The 20,646-nt window shown below is 55.2% G+C and overlaps 1 protein-coding gene across 1 annotated transcript in view; it reads right to left on the reverse strand.

Moving 5' to 3' along the window:
• Positions 1–16,591, reverse strand: part of NOS3 (nitric oxide synthase 3) — a 35,875-nt gene extending 19,284 nt beyond the window's left edge. The window contains exons 1-12 of the mRNA XM_039369846.1: positions 16,470–16,591; positions 13,479–13,581; positions 13,199–13,344; positions 11,251–11,413; positions 10,276–10,367; positions 10,038–10,179; positions 8,935–9,074; positions 8,178–8,352; positions 6,192–6,293; positions 4,503–4,697; positions 1,959–2,032; positions 1,657–1,801 (exon numbers count right to left, since the gene is read on the reverse strand). Coding sequence (XP_039225780.1) covers positions 1,657–1,801; positions 1,959–2,032; positions 4,503–4,697; positions 6,192–6,293; positions 8,178–8,352; positions 8,935–9,074; positions 10,038–10,179; positions 10,276–10,367; positions 11,251–11,413; positions 13,199–13,344; positions 13,479–13,581; positions 16,470–16,579 — 1,587 coding nt within the window. The 5' untranslated portion in view covers positions 16,580–16,591. The remainder of the gene's footprint in view (positions 1–1,656; positions 1,802–1,958; positions 2,033–4,502; positions 4,698–6,191; positions 6,294–8,177; positions 8,353–8,934; positions 9,075–10,037; positions 10,180–10,275; positions 10,368–11,250; positions 11,414–13,198; positions 13,345–13,478; positions 13,582–16,469) is intronic.
• Positions 16,592–20,646: the final 4,055 nt, after the last annotated feature.

Here is a 20,646-nt window from a genome sequence, read left to right on the forward strand (position 1 = left end):
GGGACCCCTTCTATGAATGTCCTCCTTGACCGACCAAACTTCCCACAGCCATGGATGTGCAAATCTTCTCTTTGTTTCTCCTACTCCTCCCCCCCTCTTGTCCTCCCCTTCTCCTTTCTCCTTCTCCTTCTTTCTCCTTCTTCTTTCTCCTTCTCCTTGTCCTTACTTCTTCTCCTTCTTTCTCCTCGTTTCTCCTCCCCTCTTGTCCTCCACTTCTTCTTTCTTCTTCTCCTTTTCATTCTCCTTCTCCTCATTTCTCCTCCTCCCCTCTTGACCTCCACTTCTTTCTCCTTCTCCTTTCTCCTCCTCCCCCCTTCTCTTTTCTCCTTCTCCTTCTCCTCATTTCTCCTCCTCCCCCTCTCCTCCTCCCCTTCTCCTTTCTCCTTCTTTCTCCTCCTTCTCCTTCTCCTTGCTTCTCCTTCTTCTTTCTCGTTTCTCCTCCCTTCTTGTCCTCCACTTCTCCTTTCTTCTTCTCCTTCTCCTTCCTTCTCCTTCTCCTTCTCCTCATTTCTCCTCCTCCTCCCCTCTTGTCCTCCACTTCTTTCTCCTTCTCCTTTCTCCTCCTTCTCCTTTCTCCTTCTCCTTCTCCTCGTTTCTCCTCCTCCTCCCCTTCTCCTTTCTCCTTCTTTCTCCTTCTCCTTACTTCTTCTCCTTCCTCATTTCTCCTCCCCTCTTCCTCCCCTTCTCCTTTCTCCTTCTTTCTCCTTCTTCTCACTTCTTCTCCTTCTTCTTTCTCATTTCTCCTCCCTTCTTGTCCTTCTTTCTTCTTCTCCTTCTCCTCATTTCTCCTCCTCCTCCTCCCCTCTTGTCCTCATTTCTCCTTCTTCTCCTTTCTCCTTCTCCTTCTTTCTCTTTCTCCTTTCTCCTTCTCGTCCCCTTCCTTCTTTCTCCTCTCCCCTCCTCCTCCCTCCCTTCTTTCCCAGCTTCTGGCCTACCCGCCTCTTTCTTGGGATATTCCCATTTCCCATCCCACCAGAGCAGGGGTTCTCCACCTGTGGGTCGGGACCCCATTTGGGGGTCGAACGACCATTTCACGGGGGTCGCCAAACAACGCAGTCCGCCATTTTTTTCCCCCTTTTCCTTAGCTGTGCTACTCCCTTTTATTCTATTGGCTTTTGAAAGCCAATAGAATGGACTCTCTTGAACAGAGTCTAATTCTATTGGCTTTCCAAAGCCAATAGGAATTGTCCAGGCTGTTTCTGCCCTGCTGAGCCCGCCAAAAGCCCCAGTCTGCAAACGGTGCAGTTGAGGAGTCCTCGATGTACGACCGGTTGAATGGTCCTCGACTTACAACCGGTTGGGGGTCGCGGCATTAGAAAGGTTGAGAACCACTGCACGGAGTCTTTCCCACGTCGTCTAAGGGTCGGTGGGTAGTTGGCGGACAGCCAAGCGCCTCCCACACCCACTACCAGAAACATAGCAGAACGTCTCCCAATTCCCCCCCGGGGTGTGCTGAAAACCCCCAGGTATTAAAAATAAATAAATACGGTGGTCTCCCTGAGCCCAGATCACATCTTCTCCACCCCCCCGGGACCCCAGACGGGCCTTCCCACCACATCTCCGGGAGCTTCTGGACCGCGGGTCTCGACCCGTTCTTCTCCCAACCCAGCCGAAGACCCGCGGAGGTCCTTCGGACGGCCGTCCCGGCGGGCTCACCTTGGGGGCGAAGGCCGACTGGAAGAGCTCCTTCAGGCTGAAGGCGTAGGCCTTGGACTTGCCCGTCTCCGAGGCGTAGAGGATGGTGGCCTTGACCCGTTGGGCCATCACGTGGCCCATCAGCTTGGCGGAGATCTTGACGGCGCTGGGAGGGAAAGGAGAGCCCGGTTGGGGAGGGGGGCACCCGTAGGGCCCATCCTTCCTCCTCCTCGGGATGGGGGTGAGGGGACCGACGACGGGGCAGCCCTCATTCTTCGCCTCCCGAGCCTCGGAGAACCCGGAGAAGGATGGACGGTCCTTACTTGGCGATCTCCTTGAAGGTCTTCTTCCGGGTGATGGTGGTCCCTTTGGGGACGTAGGACTTCCAGGGGTCGGCCTGCGGGGAGAGGGGGGTCCATTCAGGAGAGGGGGGAGGGCCCGCGAAGGTTGGAGACCCCCTCAACGCTCCAGCTGGGTGGAGACGGAGGGGCTGCTGCAGGCCGCCTCCGCGCGGGCCCTGGTGCCTGTCCCGGAGGTCCCGGCGTCTCAGGGCGTCCTCGGCTTTACGACGGAAGCGTTCGTCGAGGGGCCGTCGGAGGTTCCGGCCCCGGAGAAGTCTCCGGTGGGGGGTCCTCACACTGACAGCCGTCAGAGGTGTCCAGGGATCAAAATCTGGGTACTACGCCTCCTCTCTTGTCCTCCCATTCTCCTTTCTCCTTCTCCTTCTTTTTTCTTCTCCTTCTCTTCCTTCTTTCTCCTCCTCCTCTCCTCCTCCCCTGTCCGTTCTCCTTTCTCCTTCTCCTTCTTTCTCTTCTCCTTTGTTTTTCCCCCTCCCCTTCCCCTCTTGTCCTCCCCTTCTCATTTCTCCTTCTCCTTCTTTCTCCTTTCTCCTTCTTTCTTCTTCTTCTTCTCGTTCTCTTTCTTCTTTCTCCTCCCCCTCCTCCCCCTTCTTGTCCTCCCCTTCTCCATTCTCCTTCTCTTTTCTCTTCCTTTTTTCTCCTCCTCCTCCCCTCTTGTCCTCCCCTCCTCCTTTCTCCTTTTTCTCCTTTCTCTTTCTCCTTCTCCTCCTTATTTCTCCTCCTCCTCCCCTCTTGTCCTCCCCTCCTCCTTTCTCCTTTTTCTCCTTTCTCTTTCTCCTTCTCCTCCTTGTTTCTCCTCCTCCTCCTCCCCTCTTGTCCTCCCCTTCTCCTTTCTCCTTCTCTTTTCTCTTCCTTTTTTCTCCTCCTCCTCCCCTCTTGTCCTCCCCTCCTCCTTTCTCCTTTTTCTCCTTTCTCTTTCTCCTTCTCCTCCTTATTTCTCCTCCTCCTCCCCTCTTGTCCTCCCCTCCTCCTTTCTCCTTTTTCTCCTTTCTCTTTCTCCTTCTCCTCCTTATTTCTCCTCCTCCTCCCCTCTTGTCCTCCCCTTCTCCTTTCTCCTTCTCTTTTCTCCTTCCTTTTTTCTCCTCCTCCTCCCATCTGTTCTCCGTTCTCCTCCGTTCTTCTCCTCCTCCTTCTTTTTCCTTCTCCTTCTTTCTCCTTCTCCTTTGTTTCTCCCCCTCCCCTCTTGTCCTCCCCTTCTCCTTCTCCTTTTTTCTCTTTCTCCTTTCTCCTTCTTTCTTCTTCTCCTCGTTCTCTTTCTTCTTTCTCCTCCTCCTCCTCCCCTCTTGTCCTCCCCTTCTCCTTTCTCCTTTTTTCTCCTTTCTCCTTCTCCTTTTTTCTCCTCCTCCCCCCTCTTGTCCTCCCCTTCTCCTTTCTCCTTTTTCTCCTTTCTCCTTCTTTCTTCTCCTTCTCCTCCTCTTCCTTCTTTCTCCTCCTCCTCCCCCTCCCCTCTTGTCTGTTCTCCTTTCTCCTTCTCCGTTCTCCTCCTCCTCCTTGTTTCTCCTCCTTTTTTCTCCCCCTCCTTCGTTTCTCCCCCTCCCCTCTTGCCCTCCCCTTCTCCTTTCGCCTCCTTTCTCCTTCTTCTTCTTCTCCTTTCTCCTTCTCCTTCTTTCTTCTTCTTCTCCTTCTCTTCCTTCTTTCTCCTCCCCCTCCCCCTCCCCTCTTGTCTGTTCTCCTTTCTCCTTCTCCGTTCTCCTCCTCCTCCTTGTTTCTCCTCCTCCTTCTTTCTCCTTCTCCTTTGTTTCTCCCCTTCCCCTCTTGCCCTCCCCTTCTCCTTTCTCCTCCTTTCTCCTTCTTCTTCTTTCTCCTTCTCCTTTTTTCTTCTCCTCCTCCTTCTCTTCCTTCTTTCTTTCTCCTCCTCCTCCTCCCTTCCCCCTTTCCCAGCTTCTGGCCCACCCGCCTGTCCTCTTTCCTGGGACATTCCCCTTTTCCGTCCCACCAGAGTCTTTCCCACGTCCTCTAAGCATCAGGGGGGGAGGCATAGTCGGGGGAGCAGCCAAGTTTCCCCCCACACCTGTTATCGGAAAGATTCCTGAGCAGAACATCTCCCAAGGCCCCCCGGGTGTGCAGAAAATCCCCAGGCATTAATATATATGTATATATATGTGTTTTCTGTGGTTTTCGCGGGTGTTTATATGTAGGTCTTTGGTTATTCGGGTTTTCTCCCGCGTCAAATTGGAAGTAGTCTTGGCGACGTTTCGATGAAGTCCCGTTCGTCATCTTCAGGCTGGTGTTTTTGGCTTCGTGCTTCTCATTGCTCCTAGAAGCACGAAGCCGAAAACACCAGCCTGAAGATGACGAACGGGACTTCGTCGAAACGTCGCCAAGACTACTTCCAATTTGACGCGGGAGAAAACCCGAATGACCAAAGACCAAAGGTGCCTCCAAAAATGTTTAATTCGTTAACCGGGGGGGAGCCCAAACCAGGGGGGAGGGAGGAGATTAAGGAAGGGCGGCCCCCTCCCCATGAGTGGGAGGTGGGGTGGGAGGGGTGGGGGGAGGGAAGCCCACCTGGTATCGGAAGCCGGGGGACAGCTGGTAGTTGACCAGCTCCTGGTGGAAGACGGGGGTGAGGCTGCCGGAGATGGGGGGCACCAGCCAGATCCAGTCGGCCGGGCAGCCCCCCCGGATGCGCTGCTCGTTCTCCAGGTGCTTCATGAAGGACTCAGCCACAGCGTGGTGGTCCACGATGGTCACTTTGGCCAGCTGCGGAGACGGGCGGAGAAGGGCCAAGGGTCCCGTCAGACGACCCCCTCCCCCTCCATGGGAAAAGGAGAAGGAGACGACGGAGAGAAGGGAAGGGAAGGGAAGGGAGGAGGGAGGGAGGGAGGAAGGAAGGAAGGAAGGAGGAAGGGAGGAGAGGGAAGAGTAAGAAGAAAGGAGGAAGGGAGGAGAGAGAGAAAAGGAAGGAAGGAAGGAAGGATGGAAAAAAGAAAGAAAGAAAGAAAGAAAGAAGAAGGAAGGAAGGAGGAAGGAGGAAGGGAGGAGAGAGAGAAAAGTAAGGAGGGAAGAAAGGGAGGATGGAAGAAAGAAAGAAGGAAGGAAGAAAGGAAGGAGGAAGGGAGGAGAGAGAGAAGCAGAAGAAAGAAAGGAAGGAAGGATGGAAGAAAGAAAGAAAGAAAGAAAGAAGGAAGGAAGGAAGGAAGGAAGGAAGAAGAGGAAGGAGGCAAGAAAGAGAGAGAAGAGGAAGGAAGGAAGGATGGAAGAAAGAAAAAGAAAGAAAGAAAGAGAGAGAGAGAGAGAAGAGGAAGGAAGGAAGAAGGAAGTAGAGAGAGGAAGGAAGGAAGGAAAGAAGAAGGAAGGGAGGGAGAGAAGAAAGAAAGAGAGAGAGAGAAGAAGGAGAGAAAAGGAAGGAAGGAGAGAAGAGGAAGGAAGAGGGGAGAGAAAGCAAAGAAGGAAGAAAGAAAGAGAGAAAGAAAGAAGAAGGAAGGAGAGAGAGAAAGGAAGGAAGAAAGAAAGGCAGAAAGAAAGAAGGAAGGAGAGAGAAAGGAAAGAAGGAAGGAAAGAAGGAAGAAAAAAGAAAGAAAGAGAAAGAAAGAAAGGGGAGGAAGGAAGAAAAGAAGAAAAAGAAGGGAGGGAGGAAGGGAGGAGAGAGAGAGAGAGAGAGAGAGTAGACTGTAGCTGGCTGGAGGTCCCGTGAAGAAGGTCCACTTTTGGGGGGGTGAATCTGGGTGGGAGACCCCAAGAGTTGTTAGTGTGGGTTGAGCTGGGGGAAGGGGGAGAAGGCAGGAGAGGAGGGGAGACCCCCCCCCCACACACACACCAGCACCGGCTTGTGTAGCCCCGTTGTCGCCAACAGCTCATTCCAGCGACCATTCATACGGTCCTCGACTTACGACAGCTCGTTTAGCGACCGCTCTCTTTGCAGCCTCCCCACAGTGGCGGGATCCAAACTGGGACGCCTGGCAATCGACTCGCGTTTACGATGGTCCTCTCTGTCCACCTTCCCGACGAGCCAAGTCGACGGGGAGGGTGGGGGTGAGAGATTCCACTGAACGGCCACGCGACTCGCTTAACGACCGCAGGGACTTTCGCTTAACGCCGGTGGGAAGGAAGCGGAGCCCAACTCCCGTGATATATGTCTCGCTCGGCGGAAGAAATGTGGGTGGGGTGTCGGTTGCGGTCGTGAGTCGAGGATTCTCTGTAGTGGCCACACACAGACACACACACACACACACACACACACACAAACACACACACCTGGAAGCTGTGCAGCACGGCCACGTTCATCTCCACCGCCGCCTTGTCTTTCCATAGGGAGAGGGTGGTCCCCGTGTCCAGCCCCATCTTCTCAGCCACCCCCTGCGAGAGACGGTTAGGGCGAAGGAGGAAAAGAAAATTGGGGGACCGTCCGGGATGGCCCGCAGCTCCTAAGCGGAGGATTTTGGGGGGGAGGATCTGTTGTGACCACCACCCCTTGCTGGGGAAGGATCCGCCATTTTCAGAGAGGGAGAGTGGCGGGCGTTGGGAGGGGCACCTGGATGCGCTTGTTTCATTTCATTTCATTTCATGCTGTAATTTAATTCTTCAACTTGATTCAATTTAATTCTATTTAATTTAATATTTAATTCTATTTAATTCTATTTCATTTAATTCCATTTCATTTAATTATTTGAGTTGATTTGATAATTTAATTTAATTCTATTTCATTCCATTTAATTTAATTATTTTATTTAATTATTTGAGTTGATTTGATAATTTAATTTAATTTAATTCTATTTAACTTAATTCTACTTAATTCTACTTAATTCTATCTAATTCTATTTAATTCTGTTTAATTCTATTTAATTTAATTTAATTCTATAATTCTATTTAATTTAATATTTAACTTAATTTAGTTTAATTTAATTTAATATTTAACTTAATTTATTTTCGTTTAGTTTAATTCAATTCTGTAATTTAATTCTTCAATTTGATTCAATTTAATTCTATTTAATTTAATATTTAATTCTATTTAATTCTATTTAATTTAATCATTTAATTTAATTATTTGATTTGATTTGTTAATTTAATTTAATTCTATTTCATTCTATTTAATTTAATTATTTTATTTAATTATTTGATTTGATTTGATAATTTAATAATTTAATTTAATTTAATTCTATTTAATTTAATTCTACTTAATTCTATTTAATTCTGCTTAATTTTATTGAATTTAATTTAATTCTATAATTCTATTTAATTTAATATTTAACTTAATTTAGTTTAGTTTACTTTAATTTAATATTTAACTTAATTTATTTTAGTTTATTTTAATTCAATTTAATTTAATTTAATTCTATTTAATTCAATTCTACTTAATTCTACTTAATTCTATTTAATTTAATTTAATTTATAGAGTTTCTTGCCTGAGCAGGGGGTTGGGCTAGATGACCTTCAAGGTCCCTTCCAACTTTATTATTATAATTTAATTTAATTTAATTCTATTTAATTTAATTCTATTTAATTCTACTTAATTCTATTTAATTTAATTTAATTTAAAGAGTTTCTTGCCTGAGCAGGGGGTTGGGTTAGATGACCTCCAAGGTCCCTTCTAACTTTATTATTATAATTTAATTTAATTTAATTTAATTTAAAATTTAATTTAATTTAATTTAATTTATATCCCACCTTTATTCTTTTGACAAAGAATGCGAGGTGGCCCACATCGCCAATAGAAGGTCTATTGGCGATGTGGGCCACCTTGCATTCTTCTTCCTCCTCCTATGTTCCCCACAAAAAACAACTCTGTGAGGTAGGCTGGGCCGAGAGAGAGAGAGAGAGAGAGAGAGAGAGAGAGAGAGAGAGAGACTACTAGGCCAAAGTCACCCAGCGGGCTTTCACACCGAAGGCAGGACTAGAACTCCCGGTCTCCCATTGATTGGCTCAGTGTCACCCGGCTGGTTTTCATTTCCTAATGCGGGACTAGAACTCACCATCTCCTGGGAATTGGCCCAACGTTACCCAGCCAGCTTTCAGGTCTAAGGCAGGACTAGAACTCACGGCGCCCTGGTGATTAGCCCAAAGTCACCCAGCGGCCGTCGTCAAATAGGGGCCAAACTAAACCAGCGTCTCCCTTAACGGCAGAAACATCGGGCTCCGTGGTCGTAATTCGGGGACTTCCTGTAGGGGCGGAGACTGTCTGGGCGGGGCGGGTCTCCTCCCCCTCCTCCTTCCCCTCTCTCTTTCCTCAGAATGGGCCCTCACCTGCAAGAGGTTGTAGCGGTGGGCGTCGCAAAAGTCCCGCATGCCGATCTCGCAGCCCACGTACCAGCCGCTGAAGGGGGCGGCTGGGAACTCTAGACCGCCAATTTCCAGCAGCATGTTGGCCACGGCCGGGAGGGCGTACCAGCGGAGTCCCAGCTCCTCAAACCACGGCAGTCTGGAGTAAACATGAGGGGGGGACAGCGGGTGAGGAAGAGCAGGGGGCCGGGCCTGATGGGTGGGGGAATCCCTGGAGACGTCCTTTGTGAGAGCCCCACGTGAGTGGCGGACAAGAGTTTTCGCCCCGCTGATATGGCCTCACTCCCATCGGGTGCCCTCGGCCGTCATGCTACGCTCTGCAACACGTCGGCTGCCAGCCTGCACCCAATGGGACTGGAGACCGTGTGAATACAGCTAGAGGGTGTTGGACAAGGGGGCCCGAGAGGTCCGCCTGTGTGCAGCATGGCTCTCATCCAAGGAAGCTGTCAATGGCGCCTCTCCGTCCTCTAGGTCACTTGGATGTCCTCGTTTTTCCCAGAAGTGGTTTCACTTCTTCGTCTGGGAGGCTTCCGCAGCTCTAGGGAAGGGACCTTCGAGCAGGAGCAGATCCTCCGACGAGAAGCGAAACGTCTCCCGAGGAAAAATGGGAAAGTCCCGTTGCCTCATGGAAAAGGCACCTTTGGGACATCCTCTGAGACCGCCACCCCCCCGAGAGACCACTGTGCCCCCCTCTCCCCATCTGGGGCCCAGCTCAGCTCACGTGGGGTGGACGATGGGCACCTCCAGCACCAGCTCGGGAGGCAGAACGAACAGCTCGGGGTCCTCGTCTGGCGCTTGCAGGAGCAGCGGGAGGACATCGAAACGGCCATAGGGGGGACGCCAGCCATACTGCATGCAGAGCTGGGGAGGGGGGCGCAGAGAAAACAGCAAGTGGGGAACGGCCCCCCAACAGAATAGAATAGAATAGAATAGAATAGAATAGAATAACAGCATTGGAAGGTATCCTGGAGGTCATCTAGTCCAACCCCCTAGTCCAAGATGGAAGTCTTGGAACGGGCACTGAGAAGTGGGGTGAGGATGTCCCCATGTTCCACTACCCCTGGGTGGAGTTGGGCTGGAGGGTCCGAGCCCCTTCCGGGGGGGCTGGTGAGGGTCCGGCAGGAGCTTTCCTGAGAACCACACTCACTCAGGCACACAAGGGAGGATGGGATTTAAGGGCCTCCTGCTCAAGCAGGGGGTTGGACTAGATGACCTCCAGGGTCCCTTCCAACTCTGTTATTCTATGATTCTGCAAAGGTCTCCTGCTCGAGCAGGGGGTTGGACTAGATGACCTCTGAGGTCCCTTCCAACTATGTTATTCTATGATTCTGCGAGGGTCTCCTGCTCAAGCAGGGGGTTGGACTAAATGCCCTCTGAGGTCCCTTCCAACTCTGTCCTTCTATGATTCTGTAAGGGTCTCTTGCTCGAGCAAGGGGTTGGGCTAGATGACCTCCAGGGTCCCTTCCAGCTCTGTTATTCTATGCTCCTGTATGGCATCTCCTGCTCGAGCAGGGGGTTGGACTAGATGACCTCTGAGGTCCCTTCCAACTCTGGTATTCTATGATCCTGTATGGCATCTCCTGCTCGCGCCGAGGGGTGGACTAGATGACCTTCGAGGTCCCTTTCAGCTCTGTTATCCTGTGATTCTGTAAGGATAGCGTGTTCCGAGGAGGGGGCGGGACTAGATGATCTCCAAGGTCCCTTCCAGCTCTGTCGTTCGGTGATTCTGGAAGGGTCTCCTGCTCGAGCGGGGCGGCGGGGGGGGGGGTCAGACTAGATGACCTCCGAGCTCCCTTCCCCCTCCGCCTTCCGTCTCCTGCTCACCTCGGTGATCTCCATGCTGGCCGGGTCTCCCAGGACGCCGCCGTCGGGCTGCGGGTAGCCGGCGTAGCGGATCAGCTGCTGATTCCAGATGCGGAAGTCGCCCCGTCCCGCCAGCCGCGGCGGGAAGACAGTGATGGCCGACCTGGCGGGAGGAAGCGAGGGGGTGGGGGGAAAAACCTCAGGTTTGGCCAGGGGAACCTCCTGCCACCGCCCGCTGCCACTGCCCGCCAGGGCTTACCGTAGATTCCCCCGGTTGGTTGCGTAGTTGATGTGGTTACACAGGAAGGTGAACATGTCCTGGGCGGTGGTGATGTCCCGGGCGTCAAAGACCTGCAGGAAGGAGGGTCTAAGTGGCACCAGGGGTGCCCCTCTTTCGCCCGCCCTTCTTCGCTTGAGGAAGAGGACGAGGACTCCGAGCCTGACACACACACACACACACAAACACACACACACACACCCCGCCAACTGGAATAGGAGTGTCTTTCTAGGCCAGGATCTTCCCGCTGTCGAATTGGGTCCCGCCTGCACTTTGTGGGAGCCCAGCAAGGCTTCTGGGAAAGGAAGGGGAGGGTGCAAGAGGAGGAGGACCCTGAGCCTGGCACACACACACACACACACACACACACACACACACACACACACACAGCCCGGGCGTCAAAGACCTGCGGGAAGGAGGGTCTAAGTGGCAGCAGGGGTGCCCCTCTTTCGCCCGCCCTTCCTCGCTTGAGGAAGAGGGCGAGGACTCCGAGCCTGACACACACACACACACACACACACACACACACACCCCGCCAACTGGAATAGGAGTGTCTTTCTAGGCCAGGATCTTCCCGCCGTCGGATTGGGTCCCGTCTGCAGTTTGTGGGAGCCCAGCAAGGCTGCGGGGAAAGGAAGGAGAGGGTGCAAGAGGAGGAGGACCCTGAGCCTGGCACATGCACACACACACACACACACACACACACACACACACACACACACACAGCCCGGGCGTCAAAGACCTGCGGGAAGGAGGGTCTAAGTGGCAGCAGGGGTGCCCCTCTTTCGCCCGCCCTTCCTCGCTTGAGGAAGAGGGCGAGGACTCCGAGCCTGACACACACACACACACACACACACACACACACACACACAAACACACACCCCGCCAACTGGTTTATCGCCAGTGGTTTGGGTCCCGCCTGTGGGACGATTTGGATGCAGCCGCCCCCGACCGCACCTGCAACTTGTTCCACTGGATGCGTCCCAGGCAGCGCGGGGCGTTGCGCCAGGCGTGCTTGGCGCCGAAGACCAGCTCGGCCTCCAGCAGCTGGTAGGTGCCGGTGGCGGCAATCTGCTGCTCCACCTCCCGGAGGCGCTGGTGGTGGGCTTGCGACTCGGCCCTGGGGAGCAAAGAGAGGACCGGGGGGTTTTCCGTACGGCGCTTCCACATGTCCTCGGATCGAGGCGACCGCTGCCCGAGGTCGGGAGGCGGGGAGAGTGTCCGGCCGGCTGGGATTGGCTCCCCTTTCCCAGCTTCCAGGCTGACGCCAGCCCTGCCAGGCGGGCCGCCGGAGTCGAAGGACCCCTGCGCAGTGGCGGGGATGCCCAACCGGCACGAGAAAGCGGCAGAACCCTGGTAGTCGTTGACGTACGGCTAACAATTTGCGACCGCAAAGGCGCCCCTGAGCATGGAGCAAACATTGGGCAGCCAGTCACCCGGGCTGGGTCTGGGAATTTCTGGGATGGACTAGAGGACCTCTGAGGTCTCTTCCGACCTTACAATTGGGGTTGAATTCACGATGCCACACGAACCCCGGTAGTCCTTGACTTACGGCTAACAATTTGCGACTGCAAAGGAGCCCAAAGGATGGATCGTGAACATGGAGCAAACGTTGGTCAGCCAGTCACCCAGGGTGGCAGCCCGGATGGTGGCACCCCATTTACAGAGGGAGCACCCTGTCCTCTCTCACCACAGGGGGGCAGCCTGGATCCTGGCACCCCATTTACAGAGGGGGCACCATCCGGGCTGCCCCCTGTAGAGAGAGAGGACGGGGTGCCCCCTCTGTAAATGGGGTGCCAGGATCCAGGCTGCCCCCCTGCGGGGAGAGAGGACGGGGTGCCCCCTCTTTGAATGGGGTGCCACCATCCGGGCTGTAACCCTGCAGGGAGAGAGGATGGGGTGCCCCCTCTGTAAATGGGGTGCCAAGATCCGGGGTGCCCCCCTGTAGGGAGAGAGGACGGGGTGCCCCCTCTTTAAATGGGGTGCCACCATCCAGGCTGTAACCCTGTAGGGAGAGAGGACGGGGTGCCCCCTCTGTAAATGGGGTGCCAGAATCCAGGCTGCCCCCCTGTGGGGAGAGAGGACGGGGTGCCCCTTCTGTAAATGGGGTGCCAGGATCCAGGCTGCCCCCCTGTGGGGAGAGAGGACGGGGTGCCCCCTCTTTAAATGGGGTGCCACCATCCGGGCTGTAACCCTGTAGGGAGAGAGGACGGGATGCCCCCTCTGTAAATGGGGTGCCAGGATCCAGGCTGCCCCCCTGTGGGGAGAGAGGACGGGGTGCCCCCTCTGTAAATGGGGTGCCAGCATCCAGGCTGCCCCCCTGTGGGGAGAGAGGACGGGGTGCCCCCTCTGTAAATGGGGTGCCAGGACCCAGGTTGCCCCCCTGTAGGGAGAGAGGACGGGGCGCCCCCTCTGTAAATGGGGTGCCACCATCCAGGCTGCCCCCCTGTAGGGAGAGAGTATGGGGTGCCCCTACTGTAAATGGGGTGCCAGGAACCGGGCTGCCCCCCTGTAGAGAGAGAGGATGGGGTGCCCCCTCTGTAAATGGGGTGCCACCATCCGGGCTGTAACCCTGTAGGGAGAGAGGATGGGGCGCCCCCTCTGTAAATGGGGTGCCAGAATCCAGGCTGCCCCACTGTAGGGAGAGAGGACGGGGTGCCCCCTCTTTAAATGGGGTGCCACCATCCGGGCTGTAACCCTGTAGGGAGAGAGGACGGGGCGCCCCCTCTGTAAATGGGGTGCCAGAATCCAGGCTGCCCCACTGTAGGGAGAGAGTAAGGGGTGCCGCCTCTGTAAATGGGGTGCCACAATCCAGGCTGCCCCCCTGTAGGGAGAGAGAGGACGGGGTGCCCCCTGCGCAAACGGGGCGCCCCTTTCGGAGTGGGGGGGGTTCCGGTGGACTTACCGCCTCATGGAGCTGTAGTAGAGGCCGAGGAAGTCCCTGGCCAGACTCAGCAGCTCTTCCTCCGATCGGGCACCGTCGCAGCCGGCTAGCATCTGTTTGGGCAGCATGGCGGCGCCCAGGCACCGTTTCCCATTGCAGGGCACCTCCTGGAAGGGGCAGGCGGGCATCGTGGGGGGGGCAGAATTGGGAGGGGGGGTGCCCCATTGGCTCCTCCCCCCAACCCCCTAGGCTCCTCCCTCCCTCCCTCCCTGCCTGCCCCCACTGCCGCGGGCACTCTCACCTGCCTGGCCTGGGCGCTGAGGGTGTCGTACAGGATGGTGCCCGTCTGCCAGTTCTTGAGGCGGGAATAGCGGGGAGGGTCCGCCGGGCGCTCGGCTGGCAAGCTGGGGGGGGGCAGAGAGAGAGAGGGAGGGAGATGAGTTGGGGGGGCGGGCGAGACCCCCTCCCCGCGTCCGGAGACCGGCCCCCTGGCATCCCTGGCGATGCCCCAACCTCCTTCCCGAATCATGAAAAAGAGCCGAGAGCGACCTCGGAGGTCATCCAGTCTGACCCCCGACTCAAGCAGAACCCCCTTCCAGAGTCATAGCATAAGGGAGTGGGAAGGGTCCTTCCCCCCCGGAGGTCATCTAGTCTGACCCCCTGCTCGAGCAGGAGACCCTTCCAGAAGCATAGGAGGACAGCACGGGAAGGGAGCTCGGCGGTCATCTAGTCCGACCCCCCCCCCGCCGCCGCTCGAGCAGGAGACCCTTCAGTGGTGGACAGGGGGAAGGGACCTGGGAGGTCATCTGCTCTGGCTCCTGACTCGATGCAGGAGACCCTTCCAGAGTCGTAGAATAAGGGAGTTGGAAGGGGATCCCTGGAGGTCATCTAGTCTGACCCCCTGCTCGAGCGGGAGACCCTTCCAGAATCATAGAAGGACAGAGCTGGAAGGGTCCTCGGAGGTCATCTAGTCTGACCCCCCTGTTCGAGCAGGACATCCTTCATAGATTGACAGTGGGAAGGGACCTGGGAGGTCATCTACTCTGACCCCTGACTCGATGCAGGAGACCCTTCCAGAGTCATAGAATAAGGAAGGGGATCCCCGGAGGTCATCTAATCTGACCCCCTGCTCAAGCGGGAGACCCTTCCAGAATCATAGAAGTACAGAGCTGGAAGGGTCCTTGGAGGTCATCTAGTCTGACTCCCTGCTCGAGGGGGAGACCCTTATGGAATCACAGAATGACAGAGCTGCAAGGGTCCTTGGAGGTCATCTAGTCTGACCCCCTGCTCGAGGGAGAGACCCTTACGGAATCACAGAATGACAGAGCTAGAGGTGACCTCGGAGGTCATCTACTCTGACCCCTGACTCGAGCAGGAGACCCTTCCAGAATCATAGAAGGATAGAGTTGGAAGACCTCAGAGGGCATCTAGTCTGACCCCTGCTTGAGCAGGAGACCCTTACATTGTCATAGAATAACAGAGTGGAAAGGGGCCTTAGAGGGCATCTAGTCCGACCCCCTGCTCAAGCGGGAGACCCTTCCAGAATCATAGATTGACAGAGCTGGAAGGGACCTCGGAGGTCATCTAGTCTGACCCCATGCTCCAGCAGGAGACCCTTCCAGAATCATAGACTAAAAGAGCTGGAGGAGTTCAGAGGTCATCTAGTCCAACCCACTGCTCGAGCGGGAGACCCTTCCAGAATCATAGATTGACAGAGCTGGAAGGGACCTCGGAGGTCATCTAGTCCTACCCCACTGCTATGGAATCATGGATGCCGCCTTGAGAATGCCACTCCAGCCGCCTTAGATGATGGGCTGGCAAGCCCTGGGGCCGAGGAGCATGGGTGTTTCCTGCCCATCCTGCTGGGAAGAGGGGGGGGAGACTGGGGACCCTTCCCCACTGCAGCTGGCACTCCTGGGCACGGCTGAATGCGCCATCTCCTCCCTTGCGCGCACACACAGACACACAAAACACACAACACACAAACCCAACATCGCTGCCAGCCGGGCCAGGAAGTCTTCGTTGGGGTCCACACTAAAAGAGCCCCTGGCAGGAGAAAGGGAGGCAGAATTGGGGGTCCCTCCCACTGGGGTCCCCCCTGGCTTAGACACAGCGAGGGCTCCCCCCCAACCGAGGGGGGCTGCGGCCCCTCCCTCTCCAGAGGGCCAGGTTGGGGGAGACCGGCCTGTTTATATTCATAGCCTGGAGACCCCTCCCCAGCTGGGAAACGGGGGGGGGAGGTCAGCAGCAACGGAAGGGGGTACCCCATAAGCACAGAGGGGGCCCCCCTTGCTCCTGGGCTGTCAAAGGCCCCTTCAAAGTTGTGTGTGTGTATGTGTGTGGGGGGGTGATTGCCGATCGTGTCTGAGCCCCCCCCCCGACCGGCTGGGGTTCAAGTGTGGCTGCTCTTTTGTGGGTTGGGACCCCCTTCTCCGCTCCCCCTCCCCTTGGGTTTAAAGATCCCCCCTCCACCCCTCTGGGTTCAAAGACCCCTCCCCTGTGGGTTTAAAGCCCCCTCCTCCTGGATTTAAAGCCCCCTTCCCCTGGGTTTGAAGCACCCCCCCATGGGTTTAAAGCTCCCTCCCCATGGGTTTGAAGCCCCTATGGGTTTGAAGCCCCCTCCCCCTGGATTTAAAGCCCCCTCCCCATGGGTTTGAAGCCCCCATGGGTTTGAAGCCCCCTCCCCCTGGATTTAAAGCCCCCTCCCCATGGGTTTGAAGCCCCCTCTCCCTGGATTTAAAGCCCCCTCCCCATGGGTTTGAAGCCCCCTCCCCCATGGGTTTAAAGCCCCCTCCCTGTGGATTTAAAGTCCCCTCCCCATGGGTTTGAAGCCCCCCATGGATTTAAAGCTCCCTCCCCCTGGATTTAAAGCCCCCTCCCCATGGGTTTAAAGCCCCCTCCCCATGGGTTTAAAGCCCCCTCCCCATGGGTTTGAAGCCCCCTCCCCATAGATTTAAAGCTCCCTCCCCATGGGTTTGAAGCCCCCTCTCCATGGATTTAAAGCCCCCTCCCCATGGGTTTGAAGCCCCCCCATGGGTTTGAAGCCCCCTCCCCCTGGATTTGAGGCCTCCTCCCCATGGGTTCGAAGCCCCCCCCCACAAAGCACCTCTATGGGGCAGGGGTCTTGGGAGGGGGTCAACCCCTGTGGAGGGAGACCCCACCACAGAAATGGGAGGGGCAGGGCCCTTGCTCCAGAAAAGCCCCAATCCTCCCTGGGGTGGATTTGGGGGGGGGGGTCCCGAGATTTTGGATAACCAGCCCCCCATGCCGCCCCCTCCCTTGGTTTCCTGACCTGCTCTTGCTGACGGGGTCCCCCTCCTCCGAGGTGGAGGGCCGGTGGCGGGAGCAGAGGGTCCGCCCGCAGGCGTGGGGCTGCGCGGGACCCCCGGGCCAGTTGCCCATGGCTCTGCGCTCTACGGCCAAGTCTTCAGCAATGCCAGGAAATCCTGCTTTTTTTTTTTTCTTCCTCCAGCAAGGAAAGACATGGGGGGGGGCTGGGAGCAGGGGGGGAGGAAGAGGAGGAGGCGGATCCAATCCTGCCCACCGTCAGAGGACACCCACTTGGGCCCCATAGGGTGCCCGGGCAACCCTGAGGGCATCTAGACGGGTCCCTGCCTCTTTTCCCAAAGGAGGGGTCGGGAGAGGTCTCTGGGAATCGCCCCCCCTCCACGTCTGGGAAGACTGGCTGGGTTGGAAACACGGTGGGGAGGGGTCTCCCCAACCGCTCCGTGCCCCCCCCAGGCCTCAAGGGTGGAAAGGATCTTGCTTGGCGTGAAGTGGGGGGGGGTCTTTGGCGTGCCACGAATTCCCCCCCCCCCAGTGTATCACGAACAAGGCCGAGGCTTCAAGGAGGCTTGACCTGTGTTGGGGAAGGGGGGCTGCGTTCACCTCTCCCCCCCCCAGTTCCTGAGAGAGCCCTATTGATGTAAGGCCTCCTGCTCAAGCAGACTAGATGACCTCTGAGGTCCCTGCCAACTCTGTCATTCTGTAATTCTGTAAGGGTCTCCTGCTTGAGCAGGGGGTCAGACTAGATGACCTCCACCCAGCTCTGTCATTCTATGATTCTGTAAGGGTCTCCTGTTTGAGCAGGGGGTTGGACTAGATGACCTCCGAGGTCCCTTCCAACTCTGTCATTCTGTAAGGGTCTCCTGCATGAGCTGAGGGGGTTGCACTAGATGACCTCCAGGGTCCCTTCCAGCTCTGTCATTCCGTAAGTCTGAAAGAATGTTCTACTTGAGAAGGGGGTTGGACTAGATGACCACCAAGCTCCCTTCCAACTCTGTCCTTCTATGATTCTGTCTCCTGCTCAAGCAGGGGGTTGGACTAGATGATCTCTAGCGTCCCTTCTAGCTCTGTGATTCTGTAAGTCTGAAAGAATCTTCTACTTGAGCAGGGGGTTGCACTAGATGACCTCTGAGGTCCCTTCCAACTCTGTCATTCTGTAATTCTGTAAGGGTCTCCTGCTTGAGCAGGGGGTCAGACTAGATGACCTCCACCCAGCTCTGTCATTCTATGATTCTGTAAGGGTCTCCTGCTTGGAGCAGGGGGTCAGACTGGATGACCTCCGAGGTCTGTGCCCACCCTGTCATTCTATGATTCTGTAAGGGTCACCTGCTTGAGCAGGGGGTCGGACTAGATGACCTCCAATATCCCTTCCAGCTCTGTCATTGTATGATTCTGTAAGGGTCTCCTGCTCGAGCTGGCGGGTTGGACTAGATGACCTCCGATGTCCCCTCCAGCTCTATTCTGTTCGTGTTTCTTGGCCCCAAGGCCTGCCAGCCCATCCTCCGAAGGTGGCTGGGGTGGCATTCTCCTTGCGGGCGACCCTTCAGCCCGCGTCCTCGAACGTACGACCGTTTATTTCGCTGACCGTTCCCGCTTACGACCGTTGAAGGATTCGGCTTCCTATTTACGACGGCTGCAGCCCTCCCGGCTTCCCGCCACCTACCGACCAACGGGAAGCCGGATCCGTTGAATGACTGCGCGACTCGCTTGGAACAACCGCAAGGATTCTCCTTTCAATCCTACGGCAGCTGGGGGGGGGAGGGCTCGCACGACGGGGCCGGGCGGCCCCCGAGGAAATGTCTCGCTTAGTGACGGGAAAGCCGAGTCGTAAGTTGAGGACTCCCTGGAGGGAGGCCGTGGGGCTGTTCCGTAAAGGTGGGAACTCCGGCGGTTTCCTTCACCGTTGTGGGTTTTGCTACGACGTTGCGGTTTCTTGGAACAGGAGTACGCAAAAACTGGCGGCCTTTTTGTGAGTAGATCTTGTTTACACACACACACACACACACACACACCAGATTTGGAGGGGGGGCCTCCAGCTGGTGGAGATCCCCATCTGTCTCCCCCCCTTGGGGATCCCTCCCCTCTCCAGCCCCCCCCCACCTCAGCCTTGGCAGGGTGTCGGCTCAGCTCAGCCGAGCTGAGTTGTCGTTCCAGGGTGTCGAAGTCGGAAAAGCCACACCTCGCCTTTCCTTCCTCCGTCTTGGTGGTGTCCTGGCTGGAGACACGTGTGCGTTGCGCACCAAAACACAAAGAGAGTTTCACACACACTTCCCCCCCCCCCAGGGGACCGTCACTCTGCTATAGAACCAATTCCTTATGTGACATCCTTATGGGACACATATGCATTGCCCACAACACAAAGACACAGGCAGTTTCACACACGCACGCACACACACTTCGCCCCCCCAGGGAACCGTCACTCTGCTATAGAACCAATTCCTTAAGGGACGTCCTTATGGGACACCTGTGGGTTGCGCACCACAACACAAAGATACAAAAACAGTTTCACACACACACACACACACACACACACACACACACACACACACACACACACTTCGCCCCCCCAGGGGACCAACACTCTGCTATAGAACCAATTCCTTATGTGACATCCTTATGGGACACATGTGCATTGCCCACAACACAAAGACACAGGCAGTTTCACACACGCACGCACACACACTTCGCCCCCCCCCCCCAGGGGACCGTCACTCTGCTATAGAACCAATTCCTTAAGGGACGTCCTTATGGGACACCTGTGCGTTGCCCACCACAACACAAAGGCACAAAGGCAGTTTCTCTCTCTCTCTCTCTCTCTCTCTCTCACACACACACACACACACACACACACACACACACACACACACACTTGCCCCCCCCAGGGGACCGTCACTCTGCTATAGAACCAATTCCTTAAGGGATATCCTTATGGGACACGCGAGCTTTGCCCATCACAACACAAACGCACAAAGGCAGTTTCTGACACACACACACACACACACTTGCCCCCCCAGGGGCCATCACTCTGCTATAAAACCAATTCCTTATGGGACACGCGTGCGTTGCCCACAACACAAAGGCACAAAGGCAGTTTCTGACACACACACACACAAACACACACACACACACACACACATACTTCCCCCCCCCCAGGGGACCGTCACTCTGCTATAGAACCAATTCCTTAGGGGACGTCCTTATGGGATACATGTGCATTGCCCACCATAACACAAAGACAAAGGCAGTTTCACACACGCACACACACACCAGTTTCACTCACACACACACACACATACACACAACCTTGCCCCCCCAGGGGACCGTCAGTCTGTTACGCAACCAATTCCTTATGGGATGTCCAGCTCTGCGATTCCGTAAGTCTGAAAGAATTTTCCACTTGAGCAGAGGGCAGGGGGTTGGACTAGATGACCTCCGAGGTCCCTTCCAGCTCTGCGATTCCGTAAGTCTGAAAGAATCTTCCACTTGAGCAGGGGGTTGGATTAGATGACCTCCGAGGTCTCTTCCAGCTCTGTGATTCTGTAAGTCTGAAAAAATCTTCCACCTGAGCAGGGGGTTGGACTAGATGACCTCCAGGATCCTTTCCAGCTCTGAAATTCCGTAAGTCTTAAAAAATCTTCCACTTGAGCAGGGGGTTGGACTAGATGACCGCCAGGTCCCTTCCACCTCTGTGATTCCGTAAATCTGAAAGAATCTTCTACTTGAGCAGGGGGTTGGACTAGATGACCTCCGAGGTCCCTTCCACCTCTGTGATTCCGTAATTCTGAAAGAATCTTCTACTTGAGCAGAGGGTTGGACTAGATGACCTCCAGGGTCCCTTCCAACTCTTTGATTCTGTAAATCTGTAAGGGTCTGCTGCTTGAGCAGGGGGTTGGACTGGATGACGTCCGAGGTCCCTTCTAGCTCTGTGATTCTGTAATACTGAATCTTCTACTTGAGCCGGGGTTGGACTAGATGACCTCCGAAGTCCCTTCCAGCTCTGTGATTCCATCAGTGTGAAAGAATCTTCCACTTGAGCAGGGAGTTGGACTAGATGACCTCCGAGGTCCCTTCTGACTCTGTGATTCTGTAAATCTGTAAGGGTCTGCTGCTTGAGCAGGGAGTTGGACTAGATGACCTCTCAGGTCCCTTCCAGTTCTGTCATGCCGTAAGTCTGAAAAAATCTT

The sequence above is a fragment of the Crotalus tigris genome, unplaced genomic scaffold, assembly GCF_016545835.1.
Source record: "Crotalus tigris isolate CLP2741 ecotype Arizona unplaced genomic scaffold, ASM1654583v1 scf7180000021287.315228, whole genome shotgun sequence".
In the NCBI taxonomy this organism is placed as follows: domain Eukaryota; kingdom Metazoa; phylum Chordata; class Lepidosauria; order Squamata; family Viperidae; genus Crotalus; species Crotalus tigris.